The sequence below is a fragment of the Bombina bombina genome, chromosome 2, assembly GCF_027579735.1.
Source record: "Bombina bombina isolate aBomBom1 chromosome 2, aBomBom1.pri, whole genome shotgun sequence".
Classification (NCBI taxonomy): Eukaryota; Metazoa; Chordata; class Amphibia; order Anura; family Bombinatoridae; genus Bombina; species Bombina bombina.
The window spans coordinates 463,677,517-463,690,011 of record NC_069500.1 but is presented as its reverse complement, the minus strand read 5'-3'; the positions used below and the strand labels follow the sequence as shown (position 1 = coordinate 463,690,011).

Below are 12,495 nucleotides of genomic sequence, written 5' to 3'. Positions count from 1 at the left end.
CCCAGACACTGTTCAGAGAGGTGTACTGTTTTCCCTCCTTGTAAATCTCACATTTGATGATGGACCACAGGTTCTCAATGGGGTTCAGATCAGGTGAACAAGGAGGCCATGTCATTAGATTTTCTTCTTTTATACCCTTTCTTGCCAGCCACGCTGTGGAGTACTTGGACGCGTGTGATGGAGCATTGTCCTGCATGAAAATCATGTTTTTCTTGAAGGATGCAGACTTCTTCCTGTACCACTGCTTGAAGAAGGTGTCTTCCAGAAACTGGCAGTAGGACTGGGAGTTGAGCTTGACTCCATCCTCAACCCGAAAAGGCCCCACAAGCTCATCTTTGATGATACCAGCCCAAACCAGTACTCCACCTCCACCTTGCTGGCGTCTGAGTTGGACTGGAGCTCTCTGTCCTTTACCAATCCAGCCACGGGCCCATCCATCTGGCCCATCAAGACTCACTCTCATTTCATCAGTCCATAAAACCTTAGAAAAATCAGTCTTGAGATATTTCTTGGCCCAGTCTTGACGTTTCAGCTTGTGTGTCTTGTTCAGTGGTGGTCGTCTTTCAGCCTTTCTTACCTTGGCCATGTCTCTGAGTATTGCACACCTTGTGCTTTTGGGCACTCCAGTGATGTTGCAGCTCTGAAATATGGCCAAACTGGTGGCAAGTGGCATCTTGGCAGCTGCACGCTTGACTTTTCTCAGTTCATGGGCAGTTATTTTGCGCCTTGGTTTTTCCACACGCTTCTTGCGACCCTGTTGACTATTTTGAATGAAACGCTTGATTGTTCGATGATCACACTTCAGAAGCTTTGCAATTTTAAGAGTGCTGCATCCCTCTGCAAGATATCTCACTATTTTTGACTTTTCTGAGCCTGTCAAGTCCTTCTTTTGACCCATTTTGCCAAAGGAAAGGAAGTTGCCTAATAATTATGCACACCTGATATAGGGTGTTGATGTCATTAGACCACACCCCTTCTCATTACAGAGATGCACATCACCTAATATGCTTAATTGGTAGTAGGCTTTCGAGCCTATACAGCTTGGAGTAAGACAACATGCATAAAGAGGATGATGTGGTCAAAATACTCATTTGCCTAATAATTCTGTACTCCCTGTATATATATATATATATACATACATACATATCCATAGTTAGACGTGTATATGTACAGTATGTACCTCTATGTTAAAGCCTTTTGCTGCATTTTTTTTCTCTAACTCCTAAGATCTCATATCTTTGAGCCCTTATAACATTTTTGTGCAATATTTTTTTTTAATTATAGTGTTATTATGAGTGTAACTGTACTTTGTAATGTATTTTGATGCTTTGTTACACTTTTTCCTTTTGTGAAAGCTCTGAGCTCACGCTATCCTGACGAACGTTAACTTCAGTTGCGCTGAAGCGATCATGTTTACTTTCAACTTGAAATACGAGTGCAAAACCCCACTCTACTCGTTATCTAGCCCAAAATGTTTTTATATACTAGATAAAGGAGATATGAAATATCTGTTTTTTTAACATATTATATATTGAGGTAACATAATCACTCATGTTGGGGTATTTGTATGAGATTCAAAAAGAAGTTTCTGTTACTGCAATTAGCTTACAAGTTGATGTATGAACAAATATAGCTCATATTTGGTCACTTTTAGACAACACCAAACAAGAATATAAGCTTGAGTCTTTATGCAGCCCATAAGAACTGAAGCTGGTGAAGGTTCTGTAAAAGGTAACAATAACTACAATCAACTTCTACAGGACTGGAATAGCAATAAGCCTATGGCAAAAAGTGGTTTTATTATTTTCTTTTAAGAAAAAAAAAAAAGAATTAAAGATTTTCTTAAAATAGAGAGGCATTATTCTATGAGAAGAAGCCAGCTTGCGGATTTGGTATCTTGTCTTTCTATATGGAAGAGAAAATGTAGAATAGGTAATCAACCATCTCATATACGGTTTATTTATGGATCTTCTCCCTGAATACTAAGAAGGTTAGCTGAATCTATGAGATTTTTAGAATTTTTTTTTATTATTATTTCTATTTAATTTGCCATTCCTGGTTATACATATAAAATACTCTTCTACTGCAGCATGCATACGTCTGTATAATAACACAGTAATAACATACTGATGTTACCTTTGTCTTCCTCTATTGCTATTAATTTCCACTGCTCCATAAAAGTTAGTCACAATAATCATTCTTGCTGATCTTTTTTTTTATTGTACCTTTTTTACTGTTTGCTTTTATGCTCAACAATTTTACATTATGAGAATTCCAATATTTAAGATATTTATAAAATTCCAAAATGTAGCTTATTAGGCCTTTCACAGAGAAAAAAATGATTAAACTTTAATGATCAGTGCATATATTTTTTAATATATACATTTAAATGCTCTAATTTAATTATATTATTAAATGTACCTCTTCCTCTTGTAAAAATTTAGCACTGTTTAGCTGTCCGCAACTAGAAGTACCCTCCATAATTCCTGGGCGACATACAGGCTGGTAAAAGAGTCTAGAATAGGACCCAAGAACAGGGCAAAAGGGAAATTAAAAGGGGTAGTCAGGCAGGTTAAGGTTAATTTATTGGATATAGGCAAAGGGAGAGGGGGATTGGGGATGGCACTACAAAAATAGTGACCCAATTGGAATTAATAAAAAAATTGATAAAGGGAATGGGTGCTGTATACAATGAAATTTAGAACAAGAACATGTAGTGGGAAGTTAAACTACAGAAAGTGTATACTAAATAGCACTCCTCACCATTGTAACCACTAAGAGTGAGATGAAATATTTAGGTTGCATCTATTACTTGGTGTAGTACTTGTGAAAATACATGACATTTCCAAATTGTGGGAACACAAGGAAAGGTTACAACGTAAACAATTTTGAGTTATTATTAAAAATGGGTAACACGCACATAAAACAAATAGTAAAAAACAGGCTAAGGTTAATATCTGAGCTAAGAGAAACAGTGCAGAATCGGTAGGGAAAAGGTAAAAGAAGGTCACTAGCAATGGTCAAAATCCAGCTCTGGCAAAAGAACAGCAAAAAACAGCAGGCAAGTGGATAACCAGGAAAACATGTAACAGGTCATATAGAGAAGTATAATAAGAATGAGCACACCCTGAGACTTGCTCAATAAACAGGCTGCAGGTAGATGGAGCCAGAGAGAACAAAAAAAGACTCTCCATGAGAGAGTACTTATGTCTATGACACTATACAGTAATATTATTTACAATATAGCTAGACTTTTTATAGTGGCCAGGTGCATGCTCTTGAGCCAATCTATGATTTCATTGAAGCGTGCTTCAAAGGATACCAAGAAAAGTGCAAAATGTTATAAATGCAACATTTGATAAAATCTATGCTGAGTCATGAAGGTATTATTTTTACTTTTGTTACCCCTTAATGTCTTAATGCTAAGCTATAGGAAATACTCAGCATTGCAAATGTGTATAATATATATATATATATATATATATATATAAATATATATATATATATATATATATATATATTAAGTCCCAAAGAACCCACGCCTGGCTCTGGCGTCTTGAGGTCCCGAAAGCAGGCACAAAACCTCAAGATGCCGGAGCCAGGCGTGGGTTCTTTGGGACTTTGTATTTGTATATTAGCAGTGCACCGGGGTGTTAACCGGATGGTGTGTGCCGTTTCCTCTGCCATATATATATATATATATATATATATATATATACATGCTGCAATGTTTTATGTATTAATTGTATTATAAATAAATGATTTTGGGTTGTCTAGTGAAGTACTTGACCCTTCCTTGCATCCCTGACCTTTGCATGTGACAAATATATGAGGAGAAAAATACATTTAAATTGTTGTAGATAGGGAATTTGGGGGCAACAAAGAAAGTAATAGCTGATAGCTAAGATAACACCATCAGCAAAAGAAATATGATTACCTGTTTTGTATATTTTAAAGGAAATGTAATATAAATGTGTGAAGACATTTTTTGAAGGGAATAATTGCATAAAATAAAACAATTTACAGAATGGCAGTGCCATTTTTTACAGGCAGATTGTGTCAGACTTGTTGATTTATGTGACTATGTAATTAAAGTGATGGTAAACTCTCATCATTTAAAAGTAGTAATTTAAAAATATGTTTCAATGTATTGCAACCTTCATTTACTAGTTGGTACTTTTTATTTACCGTACGAAAGGCATGCTTTAATCCAAAAACTTTTTCTTATTGTACCTCACAAGACTGCTGTCTTTATCTTCAGTGCACTATCCAATCACATTGCATGCTGTACTGCAGTGCCGTACGGCACACAATGTGATTGGATGCTGCACTGAAGAAAAATGACAGCAGTCTAATGAGGGATGGACGGAGGAACAATAAGAAAAGGATTTCTGATAAAAGCATATCTTTCAAACCACGCATAAAAACTACCAACTAGTGAATTAAGGATGCAATACAACATATTTTTAAATGACTACTTTTCAATTATCAGAGTTTACCATGACTTAAAATTGATGCACCAGGGTAGAAAAATAAACAGTTGATATTTCATACCTAGATTTTTGTATATCATTTGGCACTATTCAACACAATTCAGAAACTCTATAGTTGAGATCAGAATTTGAAATTAAATTCAGTGGATATTTATTATAGTAGTTATAGCTAGTGACAGTCTCATAGTGGTTGGGGCCAGATGTGTTTAGTATATTGATCTGCATTATTGATAATGGGTTTCAAGGAAATTGCAAACTTTTTGTAAATGACACAAATGAGTTTGTCAGAACACAGACTTGACATTATTTATGAAGGCAATAGTAGGAAAAGTGACTGATATTTTTGCATCAGTGGCACGGCATATGCCTGCTGAATCCCTGATTTAATTGATATACTGCATGGAGTGTCAACACTAATTAAATCATTGTTCTCTGATGCTCTTATTCACTTGATATTTAAGATTTATATTTATGAGTGAGAACTCAGCTGGGATAGTGACTAATTTTGTTTATGAAAACACTTGTAATTAAATTGTAATGCCATATATCCCATGAGTACTATGGTTATAGATCCCCACACTCGAGCCAATCTAGACAGGGTTCCGATAATTGATTTGTACATGTCGCTCAAGGAGTTAATGCAACAGGATACAGTCAGAGCTTATGTTAAATTATTTTCTGCTCTACCTATTAATTTACTACTTCTTACTCTGTTCTTGCATTAACTGATTTTAGCCTAAATGCATATTTTAAGAACATGAGATATCAAAAAGTGGGATAAGTCAGAATGTATATCTATTAAATCATGTTTAGAATATGTCCAGAAACAAGAAAGATTGTTTGCTGAATATTCTGTTTTTAGCACAAAAAATATTTTTGGCATTTATTATATCAGATATATTGTAGTGTATGAAACATTATTCACATTATTTGTTTTTATTTTGCAGGCTGAAAGACAGAAATGATCAAGAGTCAGTCAGATCCAGTTCATCATTAAACTCCAGAGGAAGCACATTTGCAAATAACATGGTGGCTCCTGAAAATGATAAATCCACAAACCAAACTGAGCTAAAGATGGGCAACGTAACACCTACATTAGGTCGAAAAAATACTTCAGTAGCAGTGGAGAAACTTCCCCGCTCTTCATCTGCACTGTCTGAATTTTTAGATGAGCTGAGAAAGAAACGGGCTGCTGAGAAGGATCAGGCCTCCTTAGTTTTAGAAGAGACATCTTCATTACCTATTTACCGTACAACTGGTGCTTCTTCTCTCAGACGCTGTACAAATTTAAATAACAACGATGAAGAGGATTTCTCTGCTACTCTTAGCAAGCTGTCAGATGATAGCAGACTTTCCTCAAGCCATGGATTAATACGTTCATCAAGTCTTCGTTGCTTGCCATCTGATACTAGTGATCCTACACTATCACCTGCTGTTAGACGGATGGCAAAGTTTGGCTCTTGTGAATCTCTTCACCAACCTGAAAATAATGAAGGCATTAAGAGCTCTTCACTGAAAACTTTGAGAAAAAGCTTTGAATCACCATTTGAAGAAAATGAAAATGATTTTGGAAATCAACCTCTTGTTTTCCAAAACAAAAGATTTTCTAGCATAGCCAATGAAAACAATGAGGATAACTTATCCAGTTGGAATGTGCCAAATCTCAGTTATGAGAGGAAGTTACCAGATTATGAAGATGATATCCTTCCAGCACTTCGGAAGGCTCAGTCGACGCAAAGTCTAAATAGATATTCCAGAAGAGAAGGGCAACGTCCTCTTAGTGTCCATTTTGGAGATTTACCTTCTAGACTTTCTTTAAATGATTCTGGCCTTACTTCTGGAGGATTGAAAAGTGCTCTAAAGAAAAGTTCAAGCACTAGCGAAGATCTTGGGAATCTTTCTGATTCTTCTTCATCTTCGGGTTCTGTGATATCTTGCAAAAGTGTTGATAGCATTAAAAGCAGGCCTAAAGTTCAGAGACTGGAAGGTGGAAGTATGTATGGAAAAACAATAACAGGTGAAAATGCACAGGAAAATAAAAGGCCAGAAGCAGAAGGCAAAGAAGATGATGTAAATAGCATAATGATGAAATATCTACAAAAAGCAGAAAAACAATAAGGTAATAAATAAAGAGCTGGGGAATGAGTACATTATACACAGTATATCTAAAGATGTAGATTCATATTACAGATAGTGGTTTATATAAATATATTATCATATGATGAAGGTGTAGTTTTTGAAGATAATACCCAATTTTAACCCATTAAAGGTTTATTCTCATAATTCAAGATTCATTCATTAAAAGAATAATTGGAATTCCAATGGGGACTACAGATAGTTTAGTTAATACTTTTATTATTTTTAGCTTAGAAGTTTATCATTTATATTCACAAATTCTTTTTTTTTTTTTTTAAATTCAACAATAAAATGAGTTTTAAAATAATTGTTGAAAGAATGATTCTGTTAAGATTGCAAAATATTGTGAAAAATACAATGTGTAATAATGTTCTAAACTGTTGAGTTGGATCCCAGTCTCATTGGCTCCTATGGGCTATTCATTATTTTGTTTTTCATGGCTAGTTAAGCTTGTGTAAATATATGTAGAGAGAAATGCACCTTTTTTATACTAAGAAAACATATTTATTATTGGAATTTAATGATGCATCATTTGTGTGTTGCAGAAATATCACTCTTGTACACTAAAGTGTGCTTCATTTATATCTTATATTGTAAACACCAATGTTATAAATATGCTATCAAAAGAGCTTTTAGGCATTACCCTGATAATATGTCTTAGTCTAATGTAATTATTGAATCAAAGAAAAGACAAATATGTGTTCCTAGTGTGGAAAAAAATAGATATACAATGGATAAAATAACATATTTTTTAAACAAAATACTTAGGAATAAAATGTTAAAGTTAGTAATATATTTGTTAAACAAATCTTTTTTTTTTTTTGGTTTCCCTTTCAATAATTGGTTGTTGTACTAAATATTTTATCTGGTATTTTATACTGTTAAATCTTGACATGTCTTTGATTCTTTTTAAATGAATTAGTAGCAGAAAATCTTATTTGGTTGAGTTTATTCAAGGAAAAAGGAAAATTAATTTGACAAAAAAGATACAGTATACCAATTATCTTTGTTCGCCTTGCTGTAGATAGTAAGGATTTCATTACATTTTACTCTTTCTCATTGGGCTACATTCATTGACGCTCATGAGGTTACCAAGGGGCTTCACCTTTATTTTCTGGAGCTACAGTAGTGAGCGTTCAGGCCATTTAAAACAAAACACAAGGGGACGCTCACTATATGTCAACTGAGAGTAAATTATAAAGATTGGTCAATAATGTAAAGTCAATAAAATGCATTAAATAGTGTATCACACATGCATTCTTATAGAAAATGATGGAGCTGCTGGAGAATAGATTCAATCCATCCAGTGCTGCTCTCCTAGGCAATAGGGGACTGCAGACATCTTAAAGGCAACATCAAGTGGAGGCACCTTGTGGTGCATAACTTCAATAAACAGTCTAATGCGAAGTCAGAAGATTCTACTCACTTGTGATAAAACAATTAGATCAGTGCCAACAATGCTGACCAGGATCTCAGAGCTGCCTGGCAAGCTCACCACCACAGAAGAATTGGATTAACAGTACACCATCACCGGATACCATTGTCCAAACAGACACCAGTATTCAAGAGTGGTTAAATGTTAAAGTGGTCAAAGCACTGAAGGTGGCAACAACAAAACTACAGGAGGAGTGTATGACAAAAAGTTAATAACTCTTTAATTAAATCTAAAAAGCAACATGTTTCTTAGCTACATACTGTTTCATCAGGCTCAGGATCAGGCCATTTACAAAGTTGCATGAGGTGCCCAAGACATAATATCTTGTGCATCAAACAGGAAATTAGCCATGGGCATTCTGGGGCATTCTATAGATGCTTCTGTGAAGTATCTTTTCTCGAAGTCATATTTTGTCTTGTCCCCCCCCCTTCTTTTTAAGTCTTTTCACACATTTTTTTGTTGCATATATTTGAGTGGATTGTTTTACAGAGTCGTTTTTTTTTTCTTTTTTTTTAATTTGTTTACAAGTGTTAATCACAATTAAATGTGATGTTAATTGAGGGCACAATGACATATTCCAAACTGCTATTCACTGTTCCAGAATTTAGAGTTAGCAAAAAAATGAATGGGCAAAAATGAGCGATGGTGTCTGTGTTAATGCCATATAAAAACTATAGAATGTGTGAAACATTATTTCTATGACTGCAAACCTGCTGTAATGAAAACAAATGCTAAAAAAAGCTCACCTAACAAATAATATAGCTGAAAGACAGTACCACTTCCAGCTGTTGAAATGTCATTGATAGAGGTTAATAAAAAAGCTATCCCTGGATCAAGATAGATAACTGGTTTCCTGTTCCAGAAAAAAAGAGGATACTGTAAAGTTTTTAATGTAGTTTGCACAACAACGTATTGTACACATAAGGGGATGACAAATTCTTAACATTTAGAAGTAATTAAATCAAATTTATTTTACCATTCTGCTGCAAAACCCCAAAATCTTTATTTCATTATTCCTTGGTGTAATCATTTTTTCTTTATTGTAACACTATATTTTGTACAGCTTGCTGCACTAGTATTATCCTGCTCAGTATAACCAGCTTTATATGGTGTTAACGTCTCTTCAAATGCTGCAATACTTAATTTAAATGTCAGTTTTTATTGTCTTACTGCTCATTCACATAAACAGAAAATAAAACATTTTGCAATCAAGCTATTATTATAATTGACAGAGTTAATAAACTCAATCAAACATTGGTCTATTTTCATTTCTTTAAAAAAATAGAAAAATACAGTTAGATTTTAAGCAATCTGACGTTGTGAAATATTTCTATGAATGTGAAGAACAGATAAAATACTATTTGCAAAGTCCTGTTCATTGTACAGTCTTGCCAAGCCGGAGTCCCATCTTGCACATATTTGGAGGGGGGGGCAACAGGTTAATTGCTGGAGTGACAGCCAGTGCTAGCAATCAGCACTCAGAGAGAAAGGTAAAGCTCACGCTGCCCCAGCACTAAACACAACTGTTGTGATAATTTTATATTTGAGGCCAGCAGGTGGCGCTATTATATGAAGTGCTTCCTTGATCCGGGTTGGTATTTACTCTGTAAACAACGGCCTGAGTGCCTGCCCTGCAAGGTTCCTATTTGACTTCACATAAAGGAGGATCAGATTCTACTTAGTGGAATTGGGATGGCTTTGCTGTTGTCATTCTAAAGGGCACAGTCTATTTGTAGCGTAACGTTTGTGTTTGTGTATTTGTGTGTATGTGAGTGTGTGTATGTGTATATGTGTGTGTACTGTATGTGTATATGCATGTGTATGTTTATGTGTGTGCATGTGTTTGTATGTATAAATGTGTATGTGCATGTGTATGTATGTGTGTGTTTATGTGTGCATGTGTTTGTATGTATAAATGTGTATGTGCATGTGTGTGTGTTTGTGTATATGTGCATGTGTGTGTATGAATGTGTGTATGAGCATGTGTGTATGTTTATGTATATGTGCATGTGTGTGTGTTTGTGTATATATGCATGTGTGTGTATGAATGTGTGTATGAGCATGTGTGTATGTTTATGTATATATGCATGTGTGTGCTTGTGTATATATGCATGTGTGTGTATGAATGTGTGTATGAGCATGTGTGTATGTTTATGTATATATGCATGTGTGTGCTTGTGTATATATGCATGTGTGTGTATGAGCATGTGTGTATGTTTATGTATATGTGCATGAGTGTGTGCTTGTGTATATATGCATGTGTGTGTATGAATGTGTGTATGAGCATGTGTGTATGTTTATGTATATATGCATGTGTGTGCTTGTGTGTGTATGAATGTGTGTATGAGCATGTGTGTATGTTTATGTATATGTTCATGTGTGTGTGCTTGTGTATATATGCATGTGTGTGTATGAATGTGTGTATGAGCATGTGTGTATGTTTATGTATATATGCATGTGTGTGCTTGTGTATATATGCATGTGTGTGTATGAATGTGTGTATGAGCATGTGTGTATGTTTATGTATATGTGCATGTGTGTGTGCTTGTGTATATATGCATGTGTGTGTATGAATGTGTGTATGAGCATGTGTGTATGTTTATGTATATGTGCATGTGTGTGTGCTTGTGTATATATGCATGTGTGTGTATGAATGTGTGTATGAGCATGTGTGTATGTTTATGTATATATGCATGTGTGTGCTTGTGTATATATGCATGTGTGTGTATGAATGTGTGTATGAGCATGTGTGTATGTTTATGTATATGTGCATGTGTATATATGTCTGTATTGTGTGTGTGTATGTATTGTGTGTGTAATCTGGCACATTGCCCCTCCCGATATTGGGCTCTGGATCCACCATGATCTCCCAGTAATATCCTTCATGTTTCTTAATTCACAAATATAATATAAAAGGAAATTGAAAACATAAAAACAAATATATATGTTAAAATAAGAGGGAAAGAGATTGTTAGAGGAACAGGACAGGAACATTGAAAATATAGGGATAGATTACAAGTTTAGCATTAACTCTTCTAGAAGTAAGCTTTTTGCGCTCATCAGGATGCACTCGAATTATAAGTTGAAAGTAAACTGTTTTTGCTCACGTGCAAACCATGATGATCTCAAAAAGACGAACTTAAAATATTGCTTGTGCTGTGCGATAACCTATTCCCCCATAGAAGTCAATGAAGCAAAAAAAGTTGGAAAAAACTATCCTCGCCTACAAACCCGATCACATATTTTCATGTGCACTAACCCAACATGAAAACATGAATATTTCACATTCCAATGTTCTTCACATAGAAGAATATGTTCTATTTATTCATAAATTCCTAAAAATCTGATGGTACTTTGGATCAATATATATTTATTCCTATATATATATATACAGTATATATATATATATATATATATAAATATATATATATATATATATATATATATATATATATATACATTATTAAATATAGGTATAGATATATACAGGCGTACTGTACATAGGAATATATATTTATAAATATTTAGGAGATATTCTGAAATGTGCAGAACATTGGAATGTGAAATATTTATAGTAAATACACAGTATAACAGTTTATTAAAAATGAATATTGCGTTAATTTGTTTTTACATGTTTTCATCTACTGAATTACAAAGGGCTTCAATGCCCTTATGTATATCTCTATACATACATATGCATCTTTAGACATATATATTTATGTATCTCTATGTTTAAAGACCTTTGCAGCCTTTAAACCTAATATTTTTGAGCCCTTGTGCAATGCTTTTTTTTTAAAATAATTTTTATTAGATGGTGTTATTATAAATGTATTGGGAAACAAAAAATGATCTGCGCTAGCAAAAGAGGGTTTACAATGCCAACAGATACAGGTGATTTCACAACAGATACTTGTGAAATCATTTAGGAAGATATTTAGAGAGCACAGTTCTAACAAAGAAAACTGTTGAAAGCTAAAAACCGTGGCACTATTACAGCTTAATATAAACTATTTGGCTGTTTAAATTAGCTAGAATATTAATATTGCTACTGACAAGCGATTAATAATGATATGACGAAGAATTAATTTCCAATAAAAAATAATATTATAGATATAGGATAGAGGTGGGATAAAGATTAAGAATCATTTAATAAATGTCATAAAACACAGTTATATATGATATAAAAACAAAACACTAAAAATATAAAATGCGCACTTTATAAATCAAAAACACACGTTAAAACACATAAAGCATTTCATAATAAAAACAAAAACAGAAATATACACAAAAGGGAATCTTATCAAAATAACCCCTATTACAATCCGCTCAATAAAGGGCAGTAAGCTGAAAACACTCTGTGAGTTCCAAGTTGTGTCTCGTTAGGACAAAGAAATACAGATTCCTCACAGTCTTATAACCGTTTGTGTCAAA

At 34.1% G+C, this 12,495-nt stretch overlaps 1 protein-coding gene across 1 annotated transcript in view; it reads left to right on the top strand.

The window, feature by feature from the left end:
- MYO18B (myosin XVIIIB) overlaps window positions 1-12,495 on the top strand; it is a 1,229,288-nt gene that overhangs the window by 1,211,610 nt on the left and 5,183 nt on the right. The window contains exon 43 of the mRNA XM_053702090.1: window positions 5,441-6,612. Within this exon, the coding sequence (XP_053558065.1) occupies window positions 5,441-6,611 (1,171 nt within the window). The 3' untranslated portion in view covers window position 6,612. The remainder of the gene's footprint in view (window positions 1-5,440; window positions 6,613-12,495) is intronic.